This window comes from Pseudochaenichthys georgianus, chromosome 20 (genome assembly GCF_902827115.2).
Source record: "Pseudochaenichthys georgianus chromosome 20, fPseGeo1.2, whole genome shotgun sequence".
Taxonomy (NCBI): Eukaryota; Metazoa; Chordata; class Actinopteri; order Perciformes; family Channichthyidae; genus Pseudochaenichthys; species Pseudochaenichthys georgianus.
The window spans coordinates 21903543-21922605 of record NC_047522.1 but is presented as its reverse complement, the minus strand read 5'-3'; the positions used below and the strand labels follow the sequence as shown (position 1 = coordinate 21922605).

Sequence of the window (19063 nt, the reverse complement as noted above, 5' to 3'; positions counted from 1 at the left end):
TACATTGTATTTTATCACTCTATACAAATGGAGAATGTATGAAAAATAAATCGTGAAATACTCTCATATTGACCTGTATATGGAATTAACCGCTTTGGACGATATGGAAATATGGCTAAGAAAAAGAGATTTATTTTATTTGCTCAATTTATCTTTTAGCACAAAGGGGATGACAGTTAACACAATCCAGTTTAACAGTAGTACCTGTAACGTTTTGTTAGAGAACAGGTCCTAGGTAATTTAATTGACTCAGTCAAATAAAACACTAAGCGACACACTACACTGCAAAATCTAGCTAATGTTAGTTAACTTAAGTGTTCTATTATAAGCTATTAGCTAGTTAGAGCTAATAATAGCTAACTAGCTATGTTAGCACGTTACTCGTCTGTCAATGTAGTGAGTATTGAACGAGGGATACATTTTGTTTAGAAATTAAAGTTGTCCTTTTTAAAATGAGCTATGAATTATTTCTTAATTCAACAATTATCAAACTACTGCAGTTTACTTAAACATGGTGGACAAGAGTGCCAACGTAAAACCGTTAGGTTACCACTCACCCCATCGTCGACAGTTTAACGGCAATATCAATTCAAGCCACCAAAATGTACATTTTTACACTTAAGTGAACAGTATCATCCACTTTCCCTTTGTTCAATAGTATAACAGAATTGTAAAAACAAAATGGGGGTCATTCCAGAATTGGAGGACATTTCATGTCCCCCATATAAAAAATCTAATAATCCATGCCCAAAATGCTAAAACATGCACTTGTTGTGTTAAACATACTTGTCTTGAGACAAAATGTATATTATAAAGTTGTAGAAAAAGTAGTTTCAAAATATTATTTAAATTATCAAATAGCTCTCGAACATCCCCTAAAATGGCATTTTTCTCTTGTCCCCGCTTCTTGGTGACCAACTTGCATGTCAAATATAACATTTAAAATAGGGATTTTATTGACTTTTTTTGGTATTATTCTATTGATAAATGTCTCTTGTAATGGTAAAATCAATTTGTTAAATCATAAACATATTTTAAATAATAGTAATTTTGCATAGGTGTGTCTCAACATGCGTTCAACCCTGTTACCCAAACCTTTTTAGATTGGCACAGGAAGTGAAAAAACTGTAAATCAGATGACACAGTGGAAGTGACATCAGCAAGCCATGTGCTAGTGCCATGGGTAGACCAAAACGAAGTCCTCTTTTATTTTTCATATTTTTACAATCTTTTCAGTCTTAAAAGAGTGTGGCACTCTTGTTACTGATATTATCAGAATAAAGCATATTAATTTCAAAGTTATCTTTCTTTCATTAGATATCCAAGTTAGTCCTTGCCTTGAAAGTAGCATTACATGCTACATCTAGCAATAATTCCTGAGGTTAAAACTCAAATTAGCATTGATTTTCAACCCGGTTACTTTCAACCCTGTTACTATAATTAGAGTAACAGGGGTAATTCTTCATTGGAAAATATTAATTTGATGCGTAGCTGGGCAAATCACTTTTGTTGATGGTTTATTATCGGTTTTTCGTAAATACATAAAAAAATAAAATAAAAGGTTCATTTTTCAAAAATGTTGGTGTCTAAATTGTCCTCCAATTCTGGAATGACCCATATGGATAAATCAAAATAGCTCGTTGGTAGCTCGAGTGGTTAGCCGTTGATAAGGGTCGTGTGCACACAAACAGTATACTCATTTAAACCAGATGTCCAAGCATAACAAAGCTGCATTTTATTCCATTGTCAAGGAGAAGAGAAGAAAACCCATGTCTTCATTGTATTACATAGTAACATATTAATCTTAACTGTTTACTCTCATCACATTGTAACATAATACATATTTCAAAAGTTGATTTCCATCTTATTAAATAGGAACAGAATAACTATTCACTTCGATGGCCCCAACCTAATGTTTGTAAAGTGAGAATCTGGGTTAACTGCGACACTGGCCCTTTCCTTCAGAACAAACAAACGTACATGCACACACAATTAAATCATACACACCTCTCATTCTTACATACAGCTGAATCATTCCTAGAGTTGTAGTGACATGTGATGTAGCATTTCCTGTGTACGGTTATTTATGTGCAAAAGGACCCTGGTGATAACACAAAGACTAGGAGATTGAGCTAAATAATTCACCTGTGCAACATTAATGCCAAAATGTGCACGTGTAATGTAAAGACCGACTGTAAATAAATCACATTACTAACACTGCCTTATGCAGGCGTTGCACTCCAGCAGAACACTTCCTTTTGAGCCAAATCTAAAGCAGTTACTTGAAAGTTTAATTATTTTCCAGCGCCTATCTCATCCCAAATGATCTGAGATTTTGCAAAACACTATAAAAATCGACTTCCTTTCATACCATGGTCAGAGTTTTTGCTCAATAGATGTATCAAGTACTCAATGCAATAAGCAACAGGAACCAAGAGGAAACATTGATTTCAGGGTAAACAAGACTTTGTTTTTAAGTGTAGATGATAATCAGGCATTACAATGTAAACAACAATGAACAGCAAAACAAAGAATACTGTCTCTTCTCTCTGTATTGCACAACTCCTACTACATTTCACATCTCTGAATTCCTGATTATCACATGCCTTCTGCATTTCATCTAAACGGTGCTGCTCATATTGGTAATGTTACTGACTCCAACATTTTAGTGACTGACTTCTATGGATGAAATCTGTATTGCAATTATATAGAATAAGTGTATCGAACGGGCTTAAACAGATATTACTAAACGTACAGAATAAAACTTATTTCAAAATGAAATACATAGCTCATACACATCCCAACAAATCATACGTTTCTTAACCAGCTGTAAAGGGTCACCTTCAAATGGAGGCCGAAGCCTTAAAATGGTGACTTAAAGAAAAAGAGGTTTCTGCTTCCATTTTAAACAGTTGGCATGTGAGGAGCGGCTTGCTTTAAAACTCTTAAATACAAGCAGTGTCGAGTTATTTACAGCTTATACGGAATAAATGAAATCTAGAAGTGTTTTGTGGAGACCAGTTGTGACTAAGAGACGTCACATGTTTCAGACATTAAAGTGAAACTAGTCAGCAGCGGCTACAGGAGCTCCTTAAGCATTAATGCCATCCATTGACACAGGCGTCTTAAGCTTTGTGACAGAGACCAGTTAAACACATGTCATAGGAAGATTAACTTAAAACAGTAGGAAGTTGCTGAAAACAAAGTCTAAAAAAATAAAGTTTTGTTAATTCTCTGCATTTATAGTTTCTTTTTTTCTGCACTTTTGGTTCAACCTTCCCCACTTCAAACACAATAGATATTTTCAAAGAAAAGTAACCATGAAAGCGCTATGTACATGCAAAGCCCACTTGGGTCTGCTCGGTTCAGCCAGCCAGGAACTTGATAGTTGTGTTTGTGAGCAAATAGGTCAGTCATGATGCACTGCGAGGATGGGCTGCCTGCAGATGGGGCAGGTGTTGTTCTCAGAGAGCCAGCGGTCGATGCAGTGGATGTGAAACTCATGGGAGCAGGGCAGGCGCCGCAGCTTGTTGCCCTGGGCATACTCATTGATGCAAACACTGCACGCTCTACCTATCTCCCCCTCCAGGTTGGCCTGACCATAGGTGCGTGTGACTAGATTGTCAATCTGCTCTTTGGTCAGGCCCCTAGGATGTTCGTCGTCCTCCTCGTCATTGAGCAAGAAGAAGTGCGCCAGCCTCAGGATGGGTAGAGTACCGTTTTCTACCAGGTTGTTGGTGTCTCTGCTGGTCGCTCGTCCCTCTGTGGGGCTCGCTACCGCTGCTCCCAGCCTGGCCTGCCCACCCTGTTCCTCCTCACTTCCCACCTGCCCCACCCTTTCCTGATCCACCCCACCTGTACCAACCTGGCCAGCTACGCTCTCATTCGTATGTAAACGAGTAGCTGGACCGGTGCCACTATTGGTAACACTAGCATCTGCATGGCTAGGTGCAACAGTTTCAGAATCTGCCTCTGTCTCCATTAGGGAACTCAGCTCCCCAAATCCGGTCATGATCTGGCGCAGGATGGAGCGCAGGGCGGTGGAGTTAGGCTCCCCCAGGCCAGTCTCACTGATGCGCCTCAGAGGAATCCGGATAGTGCTCACATAGGTGCGGATCCCCGCTCGCTCGGAGCGGGAGATGGTGCGCCTGAATCCACCACTGTCACTCTCAAATGTGACGGTATTCTCAGCCACTCTGGCGCGGGAACGTGTTCTGCTGGCGATGCTGTCCCGATCGCGGTTTTCACCAGGTCGGATCCTTCTAACCTGCAGGTCCAACATGATGGTGGGGTGACGTCGCACCGCTGAACTTCCAGCTCCCGCTGCATGCGATTCACTTTCACGTTCTCCTGTTTCTGCAGCTGGCTCAGATAGAACTGCAGGTTCTGCCACGGTCTCCACGGAAACAGAGCTTGTGCCACTGCCTGGCTCAGCAGTGTGGATGCTGGAGCCACTGACTCCACTGCTTAATGGTGGAGTGTTACCGGCAACAGGTATTCTATGCACGGGGGAACGGCTGCGCCTCGACAAGCGTTGAGTAATCCCGCTCCCTGCTGCAGCTCTGCGTGCACGGCCACGTGAACGAGTCCTACTGCCACGGGATTCGTGTCCATCAGCTGGAGACCCTGCCAGCGGTGACACACGGGGACAGTCTATAGAAGCAGACATACCATCACTGGCCTGCTCTACCTCTGCATTCACCCCTTGATGTTGCAAATGTGTAGTTTGATCAAGAGGAGGGTTGGGAACACTAGGGGGAGGGGCTAAAGAGTGCAAAGTGGCACTTCTCCTCTGAGCAGCCGCTGGGGGGGCAGCTGGTGCAGGAAGTGAAGAGGGAATCATGGAAAGAGTGGTAGTGCTGCTGCGTGTACGGCGTGTCTGCATCCTCCGACTGAGGGCAGGGCGGGGGTTGTTGTACGGGACTAGCCTAGGTGTGGATAAAGGGCGAAAGTGGGAAGCAGTGCGTATGGAGGGTGAGGTTGTGTTCGGGGCAGTCACTGGCAGCTCTGCAGAGTCCGTAGCATCATTATGCTCCCCCGGCTCTGGCTGATCATGGTTAATGTTGATCTCCAGGCTAAATCGGAATTCTCCACTGTTAGGGTTGGTCCGGCTGACGGCACGCCATGTCTGGTTGCCACTCTGCCCACTGCGAGTAGCATTACCAGTGCGTCTGAAAGTGTTAAGCCACTCCAGTAATGAGTCACCGTTAGACGTTTCTGCTCCAGGCTCTGTGCCCCCTGTAAAAAAATACATATGGGTAAGACTGTAAACAAAAAATCCGAAAATCAGTTCTCCTGTATTGGAAAACCCTTACAGAAATATTGATTTCAAATCTTTCAACATTATGCAAGATTATTATGTGATGTCTGTTGGCTTCTTTGTTCATCAATACTGATAAAACTCAAGTCATATTGGATTAAAATAGGGAAAGCAAGATAACAAAGATCAGATAAAGCTAAATTCCTCCTCCCTACCTGCTCCTCGTCTCCCTCCAGGCCCTCTCTCCTCTCTGTCACCGCTGCTGCCCTGCTGCTCTCCAGCATCAGCAGTCTGCGGACGCTGCTCAGTGAGGGGCTGAGACGACATGCGCTCTTTTGCGCCATCAAGACGGTGCCGAAGCTCCTCAGCAGTCACCTCCCCTGTGAAACATATGAACATGCGGGCTGTCAACAGCAAAGGGCCAAGAATAACTGTCCTATTGTGAGAGCAGATTATGATATCAAACAGTCACATATTGTATTCTTTGTTATCTGCTTGATAAAAGCATGTCATCTAACATGACATAACAACATGTGTCCTTCCTCACCAGGTGTGCCCAGCAGGTTGCTGTCTCTCATTAGGCGGTACTCCTCTTCATTCAAGTCATTAATGAAGTGATAGTATGCCTCCTCCCGACGAAGACGCTCTGCTTGCCTATGCCGTTCATCTCCCCCACCAGGAGGGTCCATCACCGTGAAAAGTGCTGGCAGACAGAAGGGATTGTCAGTAAGGCCTGGAATGTCCACTATAGTATTCCACATAGCATCATAAAATAAGGGCTGAATTCACATGTTAAGCCTCTGCAATTCCACTGAGGAAGTGGACATGCTCCTATGTCATTATAATATATTGTTGTGGCAAAGGGTCTCTTTTGGATAGATAAAGAATATAACGTTTATCTGAGTTCTATATCTTTCACCTTGTTAACTAAATATTATAGCTAACATTGAACGCAGATAGGCGTTGTTTTAATAACTTAGCCATTCTATTATTCACTCCTGACTAATTTCTAGCCGAGGACGACATCCATTTTCTATCGAAAGACTCCACCAGCAAGGGAGCGAGGAAGGCTACAGTAATCTTGCTAATGTTTAGCACGAACAACGTAGTATTCGGACAAATACTCCTTCATTCACTGTAAGGAACAGCAGATAAAGATCCATTTAACAACGTAGTCTTCATGAGAGCTAATGTTAGCCAAGTTACAACAGCAGCTACGGAAGGCCATGTTGAAAGCAGGGGAATAAAGCAACAAAACTGGCGTTGTCATCCTGGTTAGCCACCAATCACAGGCCTAGTGTTAATGACGGACAGGCTCAGCGTCCAATCACTGCTCTGCTAAGGCGGGCCATGATAAAACTAAACGGAGGTCTCGTCCAAGTAAACGCAGGGCAAAGAAGACAAAGAATGTAGTCAGCTGTATGACATAAATAGAAATCAAAACAGCCATGTCCGGCCATGACAAACTACGCAAAGACAACAGCCAGTTTTGTAGACACTTCCACATTTCAGACGTTTAAATGCGCAACGGTTTAGATGCTAAACGAATGTAGCATTTTAGCTCATCTAACGTTGGCGGATAGCAGAATAACTCCTAAGATATAAATGTGACAAACTGTTTAATGAACAAGTCAATGTAAACGGAGCATAACACTCAACCATAGCATTGTTTTAGAAGAGATGTCAATTATGTCAAAAAGAATTTACTACCTGACAAAGCAGCGATAATATGGACGGTTTGCTTTGCTGTCCCTTCTCTTTCAACCAAGATGGGACCAGTGGTGCTACACTAAACACGTCCGTCAAACCCAACCTCCCTGTGTAGATTGGTTCCTATGTAACGCAGCAACTGCCAAACATGTCTCATCTTGTTTTGTTAAAAAATGGGTACACGGATTGTAACAACAATGACTATAAGTATTATATAAAATACAGTTACTTTTTTTGTTCACCTGGAAGTGACTTTTTGTAAATTGCAATTTCTGTAATTTCTGTTTTTATCTATAATATGTTATGCATGCCTCTTGATTAATATTTTGCTATTTTAGGCTCTTAACTTTTGCTATTTTAATATGTGATTCTGATAAACACCTTTAGCTCTTTCTCTGCTGCGTTTGCAGGGTTTGTCTTCACGACAGTTTTGCGACAGTGCCGTACAGAGTGAAGTCTCTCCAGATACCGGCTGAGGGAAAGAGGGAAACGCAGCAACAAGAGAAAGGAAAACATTTCAGTCTCGTTTTTTCCAACTTGGATTCTCACCGAACACCGTTCATCCCCTCCGGTTGGAACAATTTAACCAGAAAACTCCATGCTGAAGCTGGGCTGGGGACGAGAGAAATCTACTGAACCGAGCTCGCTGGTGTAGCCTAGTTGCCTCCCAGAAGCGACGCTTTAAAAAGAGAAGGAGAATACCCCTTTTGCACAAACTGTGGGGAAAATGGACTATGATTTTAAAGTGAAGCTGACCGGCGAAAGAGAGCGCGTCGAGGACCTGTTTGAGTACGAGGGCTGCAAAGTGGGAAGAGGCACCTACGGTCATGTTTACAAGGCAAAGAGAAAAGATGGGTGAGTGGAAGAGCAGGCCTCTATCCCCCCTCCCTCTCCTAAATAAAATTAATGTCTGCTATATTCATCGTATGCAATATATAAAGACATATGGGGATATGTATGGCAATAACCCTTTACTTGTACATTGGTCTTGCATCATAATCTTGCACTATGTCATTCCTACTCAGTTTCTTCGTGCACTGTTTTTATTGTTGTTGTTTTTTTACAAACATTGAATTACTACTATTTTCCTCGTATGCAATATTTAAATAAATAAAGGGACATTTAATGCAATAACCCTTTAGTTTTTGGATGCAAATGAGTCCTTTTGTGCATAAAAACACAAACATATGCTTCACTTTTGTGGCTTTCCTTTTCAGTGATTCAAGACTCAATTAAATATTATTATTTATTTATTTATATATTATATACACACCAATGAAGTCCGAGCGTCCTCCAACAATGCTACTTAAATAGTGCAAGAAATAACAGAATACAAATAAATGGTCTTTTTCAAAGTAAATATCTTTACACTTAAACTCACATTCACTATCACGCAGTTGTAAAGAAGCAAACTTAAACTGGTTCTCATTATGCATTGCTAAATCTCATTAAAACAAAGAAGACTTTGTTGGTAAAAGCTTTGCTGCATTTCACTTGGCGGTGTATCATTCTCTGCCACAGAGCTGCAACTCTCACGCTAACACATGCTACAAACATCAGCCTCGTCTTCCCTGTAGCATAAACTTATATTTGTGACCATGAAATATGGAAAATCTCACAAAATGTACGCAGAAACACTCAAGGAACCCTCTCCATCCGCCATATTCATCCAAATGCATTTAATATCTATATTTTCATTTAAAGAAATAAGGGGGCGATTTAATGCAATTACCCTTTATTGTCTGGATGCTTATGAAGCTTCCTGTTGTGTATAGCATATGCTTCACTATTGTGATTGTGGCTTCCCTTTTCTGTGATTCAAGATTCAAACGCTTTATTTGCATATGCACAGTAGCTTCAGTTATGGCAATGCAAATCTGAATCTTAAGACCCAGCCTCCTCCAACAATGCAACATAAGTAGAGATAAGACGTAAAGAAATAAGTGATGGTTATGAAGCATCTATTTCGACCTGTTCCTTCGCACAATCATGGGCAATATTAAAATAGTAAATCAGAGCATTTGCGGTTGATGTGGTGAATTTAGGATGCAGCGGGTGCATGTAGAGGCACTTTTTAACATTGTCAAGTGGCCCTTTTGTGCCCATAACCTTCGCCTATATTCATTCCTTTTTGTTGATTGTGTGTCTTTTTACCTTTTTATTAAATTGTGAGAGATGACGTTACGATAAGAGGGAAGGATGGGAAATGATGTGCAACACAAGTCCCTGGCTGCACTCAAACTTTCTATTCTCATTGGTTCATGATCAGCACCTTAAACCTTAAGATAACAAGCCAATAAACCGTCTTAACTGTGTCTGGATCAGAGCTGGACTCGGCCCATTTCCATAGCTCGAGCACACAGAAGAGCCCCAAAGGGTTTAAAGATGTGAGTTTTGGCTTTAGGAGGCTGCTGTGCTGAGACTCTGAGCTGCAGCATTTGGATGGAGCCAGAGGAAGCTCAAAGCATAGGCCAGGAGGAGGGAGGCGTTATAACCGATTCACTCAGAGCCAGTCCCAGTGCTCGGTTTGTCCCTCGCTGGCTGCCATACAGCGCCTGTTTCCTCTCCCCTTGTTTTGTTTGAGCGTCAGATGTGAGCTAGATTACACTAGCGCTGCTCAATTCATCATATTTTAATCGCAATCACGATTATGGCTTGCAACGATTACGAAAACAACGTAATCGAAATAAAACGATTATTTTTTTGGTTTTTTTATTACATTTTTTTTTATTGGTTTTTCAGTTGAGTTCTACTTAAAGTTCAGGGTAATCAACTGTTAAAAACATACTGTTCAAATTAGTTTTCTCCAATAAATTGATGTTTTCAAAGTAAATGGATAATCGTTTTTAATAATCGTGATATCAATTATTGACCCAAATAATCGAGATTATGATTTTTGCCATAATCGAGCAGCCCTAGATTACACAAATCTGGAGGTAATGCAACTCGGCCTCTCCTCCCCCCTTCATGTTTCTGTGCAGTCGGCTCCCAGGGGCCACAGTCTGGTCTGGTGTTGATGTTGCTCTGCCTCTCTTTCGGTTTGCAGGAAGGATGATAAGGACTACGCCCTCAAGCAGATTGAAGGCACCGGCATCTCCATGTCAGCTTGCAGAGAGATCGCAGTAAGGCTTACTTTGTCCCTTTGCTTGGTCTCTGTTCAGCACACTCATGCCCTGCATAGGTGGCTTGATTGATAACCTCCACAAAGTAGCTTTCGTCAGGTAAACAACAAACGTGAAACCGGACCACAGAAGAAGAACATTGACATTCTTGCGAAGAGACAATATGTTATCGTCTTGCATTAAGTTGTACAGGTGATATTGTGTCCACTCACAGTACATTCCCCACTTTTAGTCACTGGAAGCATTATCTAGCGCAAATAGGCTTTTTGTACATCATGTTTTCTACCATGAGAGTGTGTGTCCTCTAAGTGGATCTGTGTGTTGCAGCTGCTGCGGGAGCTGAAGCATCCCAACGTCATCTCCCTGCAGAAGGTGTTCCTGTCACACGCAGACCGAAAAGTCTGGCTGCTCTTTGACTACGCCGAACATGACCTCTGGGTAAGTTACACACACACACACACACACACACACACACACACACACACACACACACACACACACACACACACACACACAAATCTCTCCTGAAAGTTGAATAAACATGAACGATACTCTCCCTCGGACAATTAATGAAAGCAAAACCAATAATATAAATAAAACCTCCACCACAACATTTGCTTTTGTGAATTTGCATTGCTTTTTCAACTGTTCTTTTCATGTGCGCATATATACACTTCCTCTTATTCTGTTCTGTCGATATATCATTTTAAAGCCTATACAAATGGCATGTTGATATCATTGTGCATCCCAAAACTATCCTGCAATATTGTCATTGAATATGCACCAGGAGCGGGAATGCATAGTTTGGATATAATTACGTTGTAATAATGTCTTTAATAGTTTAGTCTTGGGGTCGGCAACCCCTGGCACGCGTGCCACCGTAACCAGTGGCACACTAGGAATAAGTGTGCAAAATATTTACATTTTATTTTCGGATCCTGAACGAGACCGCCGCCAGAGCGCGTCTCCCCGTTACAGAAGGAAGCCATGCACGCAACGCAGCCCCGCTCTCTTTAACTCCAGGCGACTTTCTGCTGCTTTCCTCCGTGGTGAAGCGATCTGGGGTGAAGTGCTGCCGGAGCGCGCCCGCACTTCACAAATTGCAGTACCCATAAGGAGCTGTACAAATGCCGCAGTTTTTGCGTGGCTGTGTCTTTAGTTGAAAGCCCAGTGGCGATCTGCTCATCTCTCATCAAAATTATATGCTACACAGGGGCGGACTGGCCGTCTGTGTGTTCTGGAGAATCACAGAACGGACGGTCGTCATTATTATTATGCCGTTTAAAACCAATTATTTAAATTTGTTTAAACGGCATCTGACACCCCCCCCCCCCCGTTGATAGTTCACAAGCGACGGCACACTGATCACAATTTCTTTTTAAATGGCACTTCATATCAAAAAGGTTGCCGACCCCTGGTTTAGTCCAACAGACATACTGCAGATTCCTACCCATGTATGTGGGTTATATATGTGTTGCTGTTTGTTTTAACATAAGCATAGTCTTTTACAAATGCTCAGAAAATGCTCACTAAAACGGGTTCTCGTTATGCATTGCTAAATCTCATTAAAACACACAACAAGCAGAATGTGTTGGCGGGGAATCAGAACGGGGAACCCCCCCGAAGAAGTGGAAACACATGCTGCAAACATCAGCCTCATCTTGCCTGGAGCATACACTTACATTTGGGACCATGCTAATGTGGAAAATCCCCCACTTGAATGACTGTTATCTTGTCTTTCTCCAGCACATCATTAAGTTCCACAGGGCGTCCAAGGCCAACAAGAAGCCCCTGCAGCTGCCCAGAGGAATGGTGAAGTCCCTGCTCTACCAGATCCTGGACGGCATCCATTACCTGCACGCCAACTGGGTCCTCCACAGAGACCTCGTAAGAGAATTGAGGAGGGCATCGAGGGAGGGAAATTATTTTGGGAGAAGGGAAAACAACACGGCAGTTGATGAAAGACTGGAAGATTGTCACAGGGTAGAGAAGCGGCCATGTGTTGAGTTATTGGTCCTTACTGCCTTATTTTACGCGTCTTGTTATTGTGTGTTGATTAGTGAAGACATTTGACCACATTTAACCAAGATTAGTATGCATTTTCATTTCATTTCTCTCGTTGTTTCAGTTCACGTTTATTTACTTAAAAACTGAAACTTATTTCCATTTTTGTAGAATTTGTGTTCTGAAGAAAATGTTCCAGCTTGGCTTTTCTAGCTTTATCACTGGTTCTGTATTTTGTTCATCAAAATAAGTATTCAAGAATAAATTCCCTCAGGTTTAAACAGATTTTACCAGAGTGAGATTGAAGAGGTAAGCCTGCTCTCCTGTAGCTCCATGTTATGTCCACGAGAGGGCAGCAACACAGGGTTTTAATTGGAAGGGATGAAACCCCTCTTTCATGGTCACATGCAGAGCACACAGCGCCCGGGGAGCAATGGGAGTCAGGGGGGCAGGGGGGTGTCCGGTGCCTTGCTCAAGGGCACCACAGCAGGGCAGGAGGTGAACTGGGACCTCTCCAAGTAGCAGTCCACACTCCATATTTAGGTCTGGTCGGGGACTTGAACCGGCGACCCTACGGCTCACAGTCCAAGCCCCTCCTGACTGAGCCACTGCCGGACTAACCACACACCACATGCAGTACTGTAGCGTCTGAAGAAGCTTTTCATTCAGTCTCCTTAACCAAACCAGGATCAACACTATATGCTAGCAGTAGCTATAAAGCTCATCTTTGAATTATGGTATTAGTGAAAGCACGAGCTCTTTTTCTCTGTGAATGTTCAAAATATCTGCATTGTTGAAGTCAATGTTGTATCTCTCTTTTCCACAGAAACCAGCTAACATTTTAGTGATGGGAGAAGGGCCAGAGAGGGGCAGAGTAAAGATCGGTGTGTACAATGTCTGCTGTTTAATTAAAAAGAATGTATCATTTGAGTTCACTTCTACTTTACTGACTGTAATGTGTGTTGTGCAGCGGACATGGGGTTTGCCCGCCTCTTCAATTCACCGCTGAAGCCTTTAGCCGATCTGGACCCCGTGGTGGTCACCTTCTGGTACCGAGCACCTGAACTGCTGCTGGGGGCTCGGCACTACACCAAAGCCATCGGTGAGGATTGTGCAACACCATCGATCTGCACCTCTTCCCACACTTACAGCCACAAGTGCAATTATATTGAATTGCTCTTTCTTCAGATATCTGGGCGATTGGCTGCATCTTTGCAGAGCTGCTGACGTCTGAGCCCATATTCCACTGTCGCCAGGAGGACATCAAGACCAGTAACCCCTACCATCACGACCAACTCGACCGCATCTTCAACGTCATGGGCTTCCCTGCAGGTGAGGGGCAACTGCTGCCGGACTTAGGAAAAAACCTGAAACTGAGCATAATAGAGCCTCTTCAGGGTTTCCCACACATAGACTATACTTGGGCGGGCCGCCCAGGTATATTAACGGCCGCCCAAGTATATTTCGCGACCCATTTATGTTTTGTTTTTTTTAATAATTTGTTTTTATATAATTTTTTTTTTTTTCGTCCATGACCACGACGCCATCTGCGAACGATTAACTTGTGGACAATGATCCCTCGATCCCTTGCACTGATCTCGCCTCCTTCTGGCCTGTTAAGTGGCCTGCCTCACACAGGGTGACTGGCTGTCCACATGATGTGGCCTGCCGACATGGCCACTGTCATACAGATCATAAATCAAAGCCCTTGATTGGTCTCTGTGTGTCATTCAAGCTCGGTATAAGCTCAGCGCAGGCGAGGTAAAGGACTCTCTGAGTGTTTAGATAGTTAACTTAGTCTAAGTTCTCAGTGGGTCTCAAACGGTGTGGTCACCATTTATGTAAACACATATTAAGGTGAAAAAAGGTAAGATACACTTTTAAAACTTGTTGAGAGAAAACTAGTCTTTGCTGCTGCCTCAAAGAGGAGCAGGGGGGAGAGGAGGGAGACAGGAGAGGCTGATTCAGGAGCACAGACACACTCACAACTATAAATGAACCAAAAATAAATTAATAAACAAGTTTCAGTGTTTTTTTCATATTGGAAATGGTATGTTATTGGTTATGGCCATGATTTTATGATGATTGAAATGTATACAGTTCTGTTTAATATAGGTGTTTCCATAGATCTCGTCTCTTTATTTTCCCCTCAAAATGCACCAGATTGATGCATTTAACTCCAAAATAAAAAATAAAATCTTACCGGGGGGGCATGCCCCTTGACCCCCATAGAGGATTTGAGGTCGATTTGAGGTCGACCCCCCCGCTACCACCACTACTGCTATTTCAGATATGAGGGAAACAGATCTGTGGGAAACACTGGCAGTTCATGGACCAGCATGTTGTTAAAAACTTTTTTTCGGGCACCTCCCCCCCCCCCCGCCCGCTGCCACCACCCGCCCAAGTATATTTCAGATCTGTGGGAAACACTGCAGCGTTACCTTTGGGCCTATATCTTCCAGTTCACTGAAGCTGCTGCTGATATGTTCCTTCTACCCTCTCTGCTGCTCACTTCTCTTTCTGGTGGTTTTTGTTTTGATTCTGCTGGACAATTAAGCCTTTCAAATCTGTTTTTAAATTGTATAAAAACATGCCAGAAACAGGTCTTACCCTGTCGGTCAAAAACAAAACTCAAGATGCTTTTGATGTAACAAGGGGATTGTTGTGGGTAAATCGTATGCATTAAAAAGATTGCAATCCAGACCCGGCAACCTAAATAATCTGCTATTGAAGGGTGGAGGGAGGGAGGGAGGGTGTGACATGGTGTAATCCTTCCTTCATTTGACAGATAAAGACTGGGAGGACATCAAAAAGATGCCAGAACACTCCACGCTGATGAAAGACTTTAGGAGGAACACGTGAGTGAGCACTGTCCTACTTTTCACTGAGATCAGAAACAGCGTTAGAGCAAAGCAAAGTGCTATGTCTGCTGGCAAAAAGACAACCGTGTAATAAGTCGGCAAATGTGTTTCTTTTCCAGATACACAAACTGCAGCCTTACAAAGTACATGGAAAAACATAAAGTGAAACCAGACAGCAAAGCATTCCACTTGGTGAGTGAAAATGCCTTGAGTTAGGGCGATTGCATGTCATTTGCATAATGAAAATGCACTATACAATAAAGTTTGGTCTCAATGACCGATGGAGCATGCTTTGTCATTATGCCGCCGCTATTAATGGCTTCCTGTTTCATTAAAGCTGCAGAAGCTGCTCACCATGGACCCCATCCGCAGAATCACATCCGAGCAGGCCATGCAGGACCCCTACTTTTTAGAGGAGCCCCTGCCGACTTCAGAGTGAGACACAGCACACACACTGTATCAGACTCCTTGGCTCGAGTCACATGACCCGAGGGATGGGTCATGTGTGAATTCACAAATTCACACATTGGCAGTCTTTCTTTCCCACACAGTCTTGCATGCACACCTTTACAGGCTCACACACGGCCCCATGGGGAGTGGTGTCTCCCCCCCCCCCACTGGTCCCTTAGCTAATTGGCTCAGATCCTTTTGAATGAATGTTTGACGATTCTCTCTGCCTGGTTTTCTCCAGTGTGTTTGCAGGCTGCCAGATCCCCTACCCCAAGAGGGAGTTCCTGACGGAGGAGGAGCCGGAGGACAAAGCAGAGAAAGTAAGAAATGTAATCAAAGCGCTTTCATTACCTTCCAAACATACAAAATGGAATCATTGTAATAAAGACAGTCAAAAAATAACACATGCAGTCCAATGTTCTTTTGTCATTGTATACTAGAAAAACCAGCAGCAGCAACAGGGGAACAACCACACAAATGGGGCGGGGCACACCGGTAACCAAGACAACAGCCACGCCCAGGGCCCGCCTCTGAAGAAAGTGCGAGTCGTCCCCCCCACCACTACCTCAGGTGGCCTCATCATGAACTCAGACTACCAGGTAGGGGTCTTCTCCGTCAACAGAAAATACGAGGGCTGTTGATAACGCGTTAACGCAAACAAATGTTAACGCCACTAATTATTTTAACGTGCGATTAACGCATGTGTATTTGTCCTCGGTCCGCCCCGTAGTTTCAGAGCCCAAAGGCTTGACGACGACATTGTTGTTGTTGTTGTTGTTAGTTGGATGGTGGGAGATTCTAGCGAGAGATATGGATACATAAAAAGGTGTTTTAAACAGCAAGCCAAGCACACAGCTGATGCCGACAATTTTCATGTCGCTCGCTTGCGCTTGAAAGTTTGCCGGAGAGAAGCCTGGACAACAACAGCGGTAGCTAAATATGAGTGAGAGTGAGAGAGAGAGAGAGAGAGAGAGTGAGAGAGAGTGAGAGAGAGAGAGTGAGAGAGAGTGAGAGAGAGAGAGAGAGAGAGTGTGAGAGAGAGGTGAGAGAGAGAGTGTGAGAGAGAGTGTGTTTTAGAGCCGGTAGCGCGAGCGCCGCGCTTCGGAGCTCGCTCTCGCGCGCGCTCTACATCGCTCCGCGACGAGGAGAGAGAAAAAAGAAGGTCCCCTATGGCAGCTGGTGCTGAGGCTAGCTGCCCCCTCTCAGAGCCACTCTGACCAGTCTCAGCAGCACTACTCTCCAAACACCAATCGCAGTCAAACGCATTATAACTCAATGTAAAGACAACTATTTACAACATTGGGAAGACGAGACGAGAAGCCAAAGCAGATTAGAATGTTACCTGGCTCTGAACAGAGAGTACGAGCTGGCAGAATATCTCTCTGCTGTCAGAGATAGAAAGCAGAGACAGATCCTAACCAAGTACAGGCTCAGTGACCACAGACTGGCAATCGAAACAGGAAGACTCAAAAGATCCTGGCAACCAAAAGAGAACAGAATATGTGGTCACTGTACGACAGGTGAGACCGAGACAGAGATGCACTTCCTCCTGAAGTGCCAAACATTCAACGAAGTGAGGAGCGTTTACTGGAACAAGTTGAACTCTGTAATCCCAGGTTTCAAGGAGGTTGATGACCTCTCAAGACTGAGAGTACTCCTAGGAGAAGGAGACAAGGCACACCTTGCTGCCCAATATGTATACACATGCCACAACCTGAGGGACAGTGAATGACACACACACACACACACACACACACACACGTTGAAATGTAATTATATCACTGTATATATATCATCAATAATATGTAAACATTTGAAATGTATGTTAATGTTGTTAATTATTTTGTATTGTGATGCTTTGAGAGAGAGAGAGAGAGAGAGAGAGAGAGAGAGAGAGAGAGAGAGAGAGAGAGAGAGAGAGAGAGAGAGAGAGAGAGAGAGAGAGAGAGAGAGAGAGAGAGAGAGAGAGAGAGAGAGAGAGAGAGAGAGAGAGAGAGAGAGAATATTATAATTATAATTATAATATTTGTGATAATAAACAAACATTTGCATAAAGCATATTTGTCCACTCATATGTTTATAAGAGTATTTAAAACTTGAACAATATTCCTCTAAGGTACATTTAGAACAGATAAGAAATGTGCGATTAACTATTTTAATCGGCTGACAGCCCTAGAAAATATATATTTATTTAGGTCATATTATACTTTACGTATTATTTTTCGGGTATATCTATATTTCTCTTATATTATGTTGTTTTTCTTACAACGTCTTTAACTGTGTTTTATATATGCGCCATATATGCGCCATATACACCAAGGACAATTCCTCGTCTGTGTAAACCTACTTGGCAATAAACCTGTTTCTGATTCAAAATATACATTTGCATTTGACCACAGGTGTGAGGGGCTGGAAAAGGCATGAAAAAGTTTGTCCTTGAATTTGACCTTGGAAAAAGTGCAGGAACCCTGTGCACACTTAAGAGACCGAATCTACGAGTGTTCTTTAATGTCTTCTTGTTTTCGTCCTCCCTGCAGCGCTCCAATCCACACGCTGCCTACCAGAACCCTGGACCAAGCACATCACTGCCCCAAAGCAGCATGGGATACTCCTCGACCTCCCAGCAGCCGCCGCAGTACTCCCACCAGACCCACCGCTACTGAGACACCCCTCCCGCACACACACACACACACACACACACACACACACACACACATATACAATCATACACATATATATGCATACACAGCCCTCACCCTGCCCATCTGAAAGAATGTACTGAGGGATGTGGTGGGGATGTCCAAGGCAACAAACCCCCCCCAACCTACAGATGGCACTTTCTCTGCAGCAGGCTGTTAGGTCAGCACTTCTTCAAGATAACACACACATTTCCCCGGTGTTAGAACACGACTTTTAGAGCAACACCTGCAGGGTGAAACACAAGGAGGAAGAGCGGACACTTTGGTGGACTCAGACCAGCCGAGAGAAGATGGCTTGGTTTCTTTTTGGGGGGGGGCACGTTTCGTCTGCTGTGTCATCTCCTCCCCTCTTCTTCTTCACCTGTCTCCACACCCCCACCTTCCCCAGCCATTGACCTTCTTCCCGATGAGACTGAGAGCTGCTATGTGACTGCCAGCGGTGACAGATTTCCTGTTCGACTGTCCTCCCGTCTGTCCTCCCGTCTGTCCTCCCGTCTATCTCTTTTATTTTGTGTGTGAGGGCTCAGCTGAGGACTGAACTGAGCTTCTGTGATGCATTCTGGGAGGATGTGGAGCCCCCACAGCTGTGACACGGATGTTTTTTGTTCAGGAGAAAAAGAGAAACAAAATATTTTAGTAGTTAATTTAATCCGTTTTCATGGGTTTGTTTTTAACGGCGAGTGTGTCTGAGCGCTCAGCTGCTGTACGCTGTGGGCTAGACGTACTACATGATGACAAAACCAACCAGTCGCATGGAGGATGGCAGACGGGACATGCATTACTGAATTGTATTGAAATATTTTACATGAATCAAGTATCCTGACAATAAAAGTGGAAACATTGATGTTTTGTTTGTGCGTGGAAGAAGGAACCGAGCAAACTGTTTTCCTCTCGCACCGGCAATGACATCCTTTTTTTGTTGCAATTCCTACTTCACAAAACTAGAACTGCTTATTA

General features: G+C 43.5%; 2 protein-coding genes across 2 annotated transcripts; one reads left to right on the top strand and one right to left on the bottom strand.

Moving 5' to 3' along the window:
- Window positions 1-1712: 1712 nt before the first annotated feature.
- rnf6 (ring finger protein (C3H2C3 type) 6) lies at window positions 1713-7083 on the bottom strand. Its single transcript, XM_034108291.2, has 4 exons — window positions 6971-7083; window positions 5808-5963; window positions 5476-5640; window positions 1713-5238 (listed from the first exon to the last, which is right to left on the bottom strand). Exons 2-4 carry the CDS (start codon window positions 5947-5949, stop codon window positions 3410-3412), a joined length of 2136 nt encoding a protein of 711 aa, XP_033964182.1. The 5' UTR covers window positions 5950-5963; window positions 6971-7083; the 3' UTR covers window positions 1713-3409.
- A 297-nt stretch (window positions 7084-7380) lies between these two features.
- Window positions 7381-18950, top strand: cdk8 (cyclin dependent kinase 8). The gene is made up of 13 exons (XM_034108293.1): window positions 7381-7825; window positions 10017-10092; window positions 10420-10530; window positions 11839-11979; window positions 12923-12980; window positions 13067-13198; window positions 13285-13428; window positions 14885-14954; window positions 15077-15149; window positions 15295-15392; window positions 15649-15736; window positions 15848-16006; window positions 17945-18950. The coding sequence occupies exons 1-13, from the start codon at window positions 7698-7700 to the stop codon at window positions 18068-18070; spliced, it is 1404 nt and encodes a 467-aa protein (XP_033964184.1). The 5' UTR covers window positions 7381-7697; the 3' UTR covers window positions 18071-18950.
- Window positions 18951-19063: the final 113 nt, after the last annotated feature.